Below are 8,551 nucleotides of genomic sequence, written 5' to 3'. Positions count from 1 at the left end.
TTTTTTTTTTTTTTTTTAAGATTCTTATTTATTTATTTGACAGACAGAGATCACAAGTAGGCAGAGAGGCAGGCAGAGAGAGAGAGAGAGGAGGAAGCAGGCTCCCTGCTGAGCAGAGAGCCTGATGTGGGGCTTGATCCCAGGACTCTGGGATCATGACCTGAGCCGAAGGCAGAGGCTTTAACCCACTGAGCCACCCAGGTGCCCCTATCTTTTGTTTTTTTAAGATTGTATTTATTATTTATTTGACAGAGAGAAAGTGCACAACCAAACACAAGCAGGGGAGAAGCAGAGGGAGAGGGAGAAGCAGGCTCCCAGGGAGCCTAATGTGGGGCTCGATCCCAGGACCCTGGGGCAATGACTTGAGCTGAAGGCAGAGATGCTTAATGGACTGGCCACCCAGGGCCCCTCCACTTGGATATCTATTAGACATTTTGGACCTGCCATGTCCAAAACAGTAGTCTTGAACCTGCTCCTCTCATCATTTTCCCTCTTCTCCATAAATAACGACTCCATGCTTCTAGATGTTCGGTCAAAAGATGTTGGAATCACCCTTGACCATTCTCTTTCTCTTGCCCCTCAGGTCCAATCCAACAACAAATCATGTTGACCCTACTTCCTAAATGTATCCTCAATCCAACGACTTCTCATCACTTCCATTGCCATCACCTGGACTCAAATCACAGTCACCTGTCACCTGGATGGAGCTGTCTGGCAGGTCTTCCCATTCCACCCTTGTCCCCTCAGGTTCTCTATAGCAGCCAGAGGGATCCTTCAAAGACAGAAGTCAGACCATATTGCTCCTCTGTCTAGAATCTCTGATGGCTTCCATTTCACCAAGAGTAAACACCAAAGTCATCCCTGGCCCACAAGACCCTCATGGTCTGCCTCCCATGACCTCCTTGACCACCTGTCCTTACCTCTCTCCCCTCCCATTCCAGATCCAATCGCCTCCTTGAATTGGATGCCAGACACATCCAATCTCAAGGCCTTTTGCTTACTGCTCCCTCCAGAATGGAATGTACTACTTCCAGATATCCACACAGCCTGCTCCCCCATCTCCCACGTCTTTATTTTTTTTGCCACTTTCTCAGGGAGGCCCTCCTTGAACCCTAGCTGAAGCAACCCCTCTCCTTGGTGTCCCTAATCCTTCTTTCTCTGCTTTATTTTTCTTCTTAGCAACACCACCCAACAACTCCTTACTCTTGTATTGTCTGCCTTCCTAAAATACAAGATCCAGGAGGCTTGGGAAGTTTGTCTGCTTGGCCCAGAGCTGGACCCACAACAGAGCCTGGAACATAACAGGCATCCAGTGAACCTTTATGGAATGAAGGGATAAATGAATGATGGCCATTCAGGTTGTTTTCAATCTTTTGCCACTAAAACACGGGCTGTAGTGACCAATGTTGTGCACAGATCAGTTTGCTTGTGAGTGAATATATCAGTAGGACAAGTACCTGGGAGTGGAATTGCTGGGCCAAAGGACATGAACAGCTGTAATTTTGATAAACACTTTCTGCAAGTTTTAGTGGTGAGAAGTCTACCATAATCTGCGACTTTGTGTTGAGAAAGTCACATGGTGAATTCTGTGGCCCTCCATGCTAACTTGGGTTTTTCTTTCTTTCTTTTTTTTTTAAAGATCTTATTTATTTATTTGACACAGAGAGAGAGAGATCACAAGTAGGCAGAGAGGCAGGCAGAGCGAGAGGGGGAAGCAGGCTCCCTGCTGAGCAGAGAGCCCTATGTGGGACACGATCCCAGGACCCTGGGATCATGATCTGAGCTGAAAGCAGAGGCGTAACCCACTGAGCCACCCAGGTGCCCCACTTGGGTTTTTCTTTGGTGGAAAGAAAGTTATCAGGAGAGAGGTTGCCCAAGGAATCCAAGAACTTAATTAGCCATCAACATGAGTTATTGTCCCATCAAAGATGCTAGTGGGTCATCATGGTATCCTGGCCACACTGCATTATTCCTGATGTTTGAAGAATTTGTAAGAGGACATTCAGCATATCCATGGAGAGTCTATGCTTTTTTCAAGTGGATTCAGAGATGCCCTGGCCAAAAGTCTTCTTGGACTCTGCCATGGCTGCCAAATGGCATGACCCCTAGGGATTTCATTCCCATTATGGTCGATATAAATGGAGCAGTGCACAGCCTGAGCAGCTGTGTACAATGACCCTAGTATTCAATAGCACTGTTCTAGGTCAGGAACTTGAAATGGTTCCAGGGTTCCTCATATCTCACCAATCCTGTGCTGGAATAGTCCCAGCTCTACAAGAGTAGACTGCCCAGTATGGACAGTCAGAAGACAATTTCTGAGAGTGGATCCACCTTTCTTGTAGATGACTTGGAGGAATTTGTAAATAATGGCCTCACCCAGCCATCATTACTAGCTTTATCTGCAGCACAGACTATGAAAGGAATCCTTGACGGAAAAGTTAGGCCTTCCAAGGACAAGGGCTGCCCCCAAAGAACTGCTCAGACAAGCCCACAGGCTCTATCCAGACTAAAAGTCCCAAGAGCTAGATGGGTCAGGGCCACCTGCTGGGTCTTGATGACCTGGCTCTTCTAGGGCCTTCTGGGTTCCATTTCTTTAAACTTCACTTCAGGAGGACTCTGCCCCCTGCAGATGCTGAAGTGGTATCCCGCCAGGAAAAGGTTTTTGAAAGGAGGGTCTTCTATTGTTCCAAGGGCACACCCACCATCTTGCAACCATCTGAGTGGCAAAAACAGAAGTCCCTGGAGCCACAGGGATTCTCCCATACAGCTGGTGGGAGTGTTGACCTTGGCTGCCATTTTGAAGAGCAGTGTGGCCACCTTCTAGCATTACTGAAGGTACATGTACCCTTTGAGATGGCAATTCCATTCCTAAACACAGACACCCTCGGGAAAATTGTGCAAGTGGAGACCTGTGTAATAACGTCTACTGTAGCATTACTAGCCATGGGGAAAGCTGGAAACAATATAAATGAACCTCATGTGCTCATACATGAGCACAGTTTAGTGCTACAGTGGACTACGACACAGCAGGGAAGATGGATGAACTAGAGCTGCAAACAGCACTCGAAATAAATCTCAAGTACCAGTGCTGAGCAAAAATAAAAGCCAAAGCAAGCCACAGGAAGATGCATTATAACATGATGCCACTTTTGAAAGTACACACAAATGCGGTATGTTGTTTACACATATGCATACATGCATTACGAGATAAAATACATGTATTTTAAGAAATGTATTAGGAGGGGGTGCCTGGGTGGCTCAATTGGTTAAGCAACTGCCTTTGCTCAGGTCATGGTCCTGGAGTCCCAGGATCAAGGCCTGCATTGGGCTCCTCGCTCAGTGGGGAATCTGTTTCTCCCTCTGCCCCTCTCCCCTCTCATGCCCTCTCTCTCTCATTCTCTCTCTTTCAAATAAATAATAAAATCTTTAAAAGAGATAGAGAGAAAGAGAAATGTATTAGGAGGATACACCCCACTTTCAGGATAGTGCTTATCTTTGGGGGAGGAAAGATATGGGATCAGGGCAGGCTATGAGGACACTTTTATGGTCTCTGTAATATTTTATGGCCTCTCCAATGTTTATTATATTATTATATATGTGTATGTTTACATGCCTGAGACATTGTATGATTAAACAGATGTTTGAAAGAATGTCTGAGTCAAATGGGGAGCTGTACTGTGTGTGCTGGGACCAGAAGCCAGTCTCGTGAATCCATCCCGTCCTGGGCTCTCTCAAGATGGATGCCACCAAGGGGCCTGCCCATTTGGAGACATGTGTGACTCTCCCTTTTTATGAACATCTCCAGAGTATACCGTTTCCTCCCAAAGCCCAGAAAAGTATAACTAAAAGACTCAAGTGAAAAGGTTAGACTGATCCTCATTCTAGAAATACAGTAGAAGTAAGTCATAAAAGCCACTAGCTTTCTTCCCATGGCCGTTTCTCCCCCCAAACGTGCCAGGTTTGCATTTTGCTTCTTTGTAGGGTATCACAGGTTCACAATGACCTCATGGCAGCCGCATGGCTCAGGCGGCCCACTTCAGCCTCAAATATTACATCCAAGACTGCTGGGAGCCAGCATTATTTCCTACCTGACGAATATGAGTGCTGTGTGTCTTACTCACTGCCATCCCCCAACATCCGGGGATGTTCCCAGCGGCAGAGCCGCTGGGAGGGAACAAGGATTCCCCATCGGATCTGGGTTCTAGTCCCTGTCATCTCTATGAACTTCCCGTGTGAGCACCAGTGTAGGTGAGCACGTGTGTGACACGGCACTGTTGAGGACCAAGGTTGGGGGCCTCAAGATGGTGGCATTCTGACCCATGACCACAGCCTAGTCTCACCGAGGAGCTGGCTGCTCACTGATAGGTTGGTATTTGGAGGTGGACATCCCCAGCCTTTCCCGCTGGGGTTCCTAAGGTACATGGCTTGGGGCACCTTGAAGGCCTCCCAGTCTGTGTTTGCAATCCCCTGACTCCTCAGGGGACCGGCCCATGCCAGCCATGGCCGGGGGGAATACAGAGGCAAGGCCACATGGTGGCAAGACCACCATCAAGAAACCTGAGTGTATATCTTCAGGATGCCTATGGCCCTGTGACAGCCCTGTGAAATGTGCCCAGCGGCCCCTCGCTGGGCTATGGGAGGATGAAGTGAGAGATGAAAGGAATGGATTTGGTAAGGGTAAAATCGTGCCCCGCATGGTCTAGTATCCTGAATAAAACAGTAACACTGTTCCCCTGATTTGGGAACAAGCTGGGATTCCCGGCAGGGAGATAACTTTTCTTAGGCATCTCCTTGGTTCTTGCTGTCACAGATCCAGTGATGAAACCGCCCATGCCCCAGCCAAACCTGCCTTCCCACCAGGGCCTCAAGCATACCCAGTGCTTTTCCACACTTGCTCCTGCCCTTCCTTTGACTGCAATGTCCAACGGCCGTTCGTTGAAATAGGATCTGCTTCCAGGTCATGCCCTCCCTGAAGCTTCCCTCCGGTTCCACCCAAACTGACACGCTATCCCTCTCATTGGAACCTAGGGGGCAGGTGCATGCCCCTTCCCCAGTGCATGCTTCCAGGGGTCTGTGATGACTGCTTGACCCATGACAGGTCCTCAGTGAGTGTGAAATTGCAGGATGCTGGCCAGGCCCACCAGAGCTGTCAGTGCCCCCAGATGCTTACCTTGGGGGTGAACATGTGCAGAATGCCATCGACAGCCCCTCGCAGCAGCAGTCCCCGGACCAGGAAGCAGGCGAGCACCACGTAGGGGAAGAGGGAGCTGAAGTACATCACCTACGGAGAGGACAGGGACCTACAGTGGGGCAGAGGGCCCCCTGCGGCCAGCACCGTCTCCCCGCTCACAGCTGGGGCATCCCCCTCCCCGCTCACAGTCAGAGCACCCGAGCCTCCTCTGATGGCAGCAAAAAGAGAAGCCCTGGGACCCCTGGGCACAGGGCCAAAACCACCACACACCTGGCACTGAGCCAAGGCAGAAGCAGGAGCACAGACAAGCTGGAGTCAGCATGGCTGTGCCTGGGGCTAGCCTCCCCCTCTCGAGAGCTGGCAGGGCCGGGCCTGCAGCCTCCCCACCCCCAAGGGCCGCCAAGGGGGCGAGGAAGCCTCTCCTCTCCCCTCCTCACTTTTTCATGTCTCATGCCCGCTCTTCGATCCCTGACTCCAGTGGACCCCCTAAGGCTCTCCCCTGTCCTTAGAGTTCCTTTGATGGAAGGCATCCGGGAGGTTACAGGCATGGCTCCCAAGCCAAAACATCAGAGAAGGTCCTGCCTCTTGTGATTATACATCACCCGCTGTTTTCCAGCACGTGCATTTCTCATGCATTTCTACATCCCCCTGGCAGAGAGCTGCCCAGGAAAGAGATGCTCACAGCACATCTGCTGTGCTGAAACAATTCAAGAAGGCTGTTTGGGTGGGATGATGTTGAAGGTGTAAGCATGTATGCGTCCAGAGCTAGAGCACCTGAGTTCTGATCCTGGCTCTGCCATTTACCTACCATGGGATCCTGAGCTATTCATGTAACCTCTGTGTGTCTCTGTTTGTGCATCTATGAAATGGGTGTAAGGCTTCTGAACTCAATAAGGCTGCTGTGGACCAAAAGTGTTCATATGTATGGCAGTACCTGATAAATTCCCCCAAGTGTCAGCTACTATTTTGGCCTGTGGAGAGGGAAGAGGGGTTGGCTGAGACCAAGTTACCTTCCCAGAGCTTAGCTTCCCTACTTGAGAAGCACATTATGGAACCTGGAGCCTTCCAGCTCTGGGACTGACTGGCTGTGTGACCTCAGGGGAGGGGCTTTCCCGGCTCTGGGCCTCAGTTTCCTCATCTGTAGAACGGACGGATAGAGCCATGGCTTTGGCAGTCCAGGAATACTGATATGTCACAAAGAAGAAAGGGCCCTCACTTGAAGTGGGTGTGTGGGGTTGGCTGGACTACGCCCTGAGAGAGTAGGGGAAAGCCACCCTCAGATGCCCCAGGCCTCTTCACTCACAGCAGCTGCCTGCTCCAGGCACCCTTTAGTTCACACACGGTGATCTGCCGATTTTCACCAAAACCTGCTCAGGGAATGCTCTTCTATGCCTTTTGCTTGGGAACCTAAGGGACTAGGATCTTGACGAACATCCCTGGGTCTGTACTCCTAGCTTTCTTCCTCTTTAAAGTCTGTGGAGCAGGTCTGAGGTATATGATCCCAGAGGTGGCTGGGGGTAAAGCCCTGATTTTCCACAAGCCCTCTCCCAGCCAATCCTGGTGGGCTGTTCACAGGGAACAGGGACACAGCCGTGACACACCCATCACGCCCATGGCGGTGGACCCGTGTCATCATCTTGAGCCTCCAAGAGGCCAAGCCCACTCAGCAGACCCTGCATGGCATGGCAGAACCCAGGGTCCTCAGCCCCCTGCCTGCCATGCTCTTCTGCAGCTGCCTGTGCAGGTCGGACTCCTTTCCCGACTCACCTTCCCCGAGGACTGGATGCCCTTGACGACGGCCATACCCACGATGCTCCAGGCCACCAGGAGACACAGGGTCATCTTCCAGTTGAGGCCGCCGCTCTCCGAGATGGAGTTGGAGATGTCCAGGGCCTCTCGGTACCAGAAGTAGGTAGTGGCTGAGCTCTTCTCACACTCTGCCTCCACCACTGGAACAATAACAAAGGCCCCCTCAGGCAGGACTGTGGGGTCACCTCCTGTGCCTGATCCCCACCCAGGGCGGCAGCGGGTAAGCGGCTGGCTGAGTGTGGCTAGCGGAGGGGGGTGCTGTGCTCCTTGTGGGCTAGCCAGGATCTGGCAGACCCTGAAGATTCCAGATGGGGCTCCAGATGGGGCCCAGGAGGCTTCGGGACACATGGATCGGGCTGAATTCCCACATGCCACCCCTTCCCGCTTCCATCTGTGGAGGACAGTAAGGATTAGGCAGAGCTGGCCCCAAGTTCCTCAGGAAAGGTCCTGACCTAGGAGCCAGACCTCTGGTGTCTCATCTCAGATCCTGGTGTGAACACAGGAAAGTCACTTCTGGACCTCAGTTTACCCATTGGTGAGGTAGGATAAATCATCCAGCCTTTTATAAGACTGGCATGCAAAGTAAGGCTGTTTCCAGATAGGATGGTATTTGAGTAACACAGGACTACTAAAAACAACTAAACAAAAGCCACACTTTCCAGAGTTTTCCCTACACTCATTTCATTCAATCCCCCTAAGAACTCTATGGGACAGGCTGGCAAGGGCCATCAGAATGGACCAGAGAGGGTAGGTGTCTAATACAAGGTGACGAGTTAATGAAATCCCAAACCTGTGCCTAAGCCTCTTAGGCTCCTTCAAGCCCTTCCTGGGACGGGCTAGCTGGGGTCCCCAGGGTGGTCCTACTCATGGGGGTCCCATACTTGCCTGCCACAGTCCCATTCCTGATGACGGGACATTCGCTCCATGGCAGCGGGTACTGGAAAGACTTGAAGAAGTAGAAGATACTCCACCCGATGATCACGTTATAATACAGCCCAACAAAGAGGCAGACCTGAGGACAAGGGTCCATGGTGGGGGGAGGGGTCATGAAGGCTGCAGTCCCCACCCTCACCCCCACCCCAAGTCCACAGGCCTCCCTTGCAGGAGGAAGAGGAGGAGGAGGAAGGGGCTCTGAGGGCCTCCTCCTAATCCTCTGTTCATCTGGTATTCAGGGAATCCACAGAGGAATGCTTCAGATATTAAAGATCTCTCCTCTAAGCAATGAACTCTTAAAATGTTAATCCTTTCCAGTTTGAAATTCTTCTAAGATGCTTAAAGCATTTCCCCATCATTTCCTGATGACTCGGGGTGACAGTTGCAGAGTTACCCTTTGGGACTGTGGAGGCCTGCACAGCCTTTGTGTCCCCAAACAACGGCCCCAGACTGAACGGCTCTGGAGGCCCTGCGGATGCTTCCTACTGGTGTCTTGTGTCCTCCCTCCCCTCAGGACACCGCTCTCTCTTTGGTCCTGGCAGCAGCCTGCCCCCAGAAAGATGTCACTTCTCGTGTCTTTGAAACATGATCGCTAGTCTTGGTAGAATTCTACTTAGA

At 51.2% G+C, this 8,551-nt stretch overlaps 1 protein-coding gene across 1 annotated transcript in view; it reads right to left on the bottom strand.

Moving 5' to 3' along the window:
* SLC6A17 (solute carrier family 6 member 17) overlaps positions 1-8,551 on the bottom strand; it is a 49,226-nt gene that overhangs the window by 18,466 nt on the left and 22,209 nt on the right. Inside the window, exons 4-6 of the mRNA XM_059375677.1 lie at positions 7,886-8,012; positions 6,959-7,140; positions 5,171-5,281 (exon numbers count right to left, since the gene is read on the bottom strand). Coding sequence (XP_059231660.1) covers positions 5,171-5,281; positions 6,959-7,140; positions 7,886-8,012 — 420 coding nt within the window. The remainder of the gene's footprint in view (positions 1-5,170; positions 5,282-6,958; positions 7,141-7,885; positions 8,013-8,551) is intronic.

The sequence above is a fragment of the Mustela nigripes genome, chromosome 14 (genome assembly GCF_022355385.1).
Source record: "Mustela nigripes isolate SB6536 chromosome 14, MUSNIG.SB6536, whole genome shotgun sequence".
Classification (NCBI taxonomy): domain Eukaryota; kingdom Metazoa; phylum Chordata; class Mammalia; order Carnivora; family Mustelidae; genus Mustela; species Mustela nigripes.
This window is presented reverse-complemented; position numbering and strand designations above follow the sequence as displayed.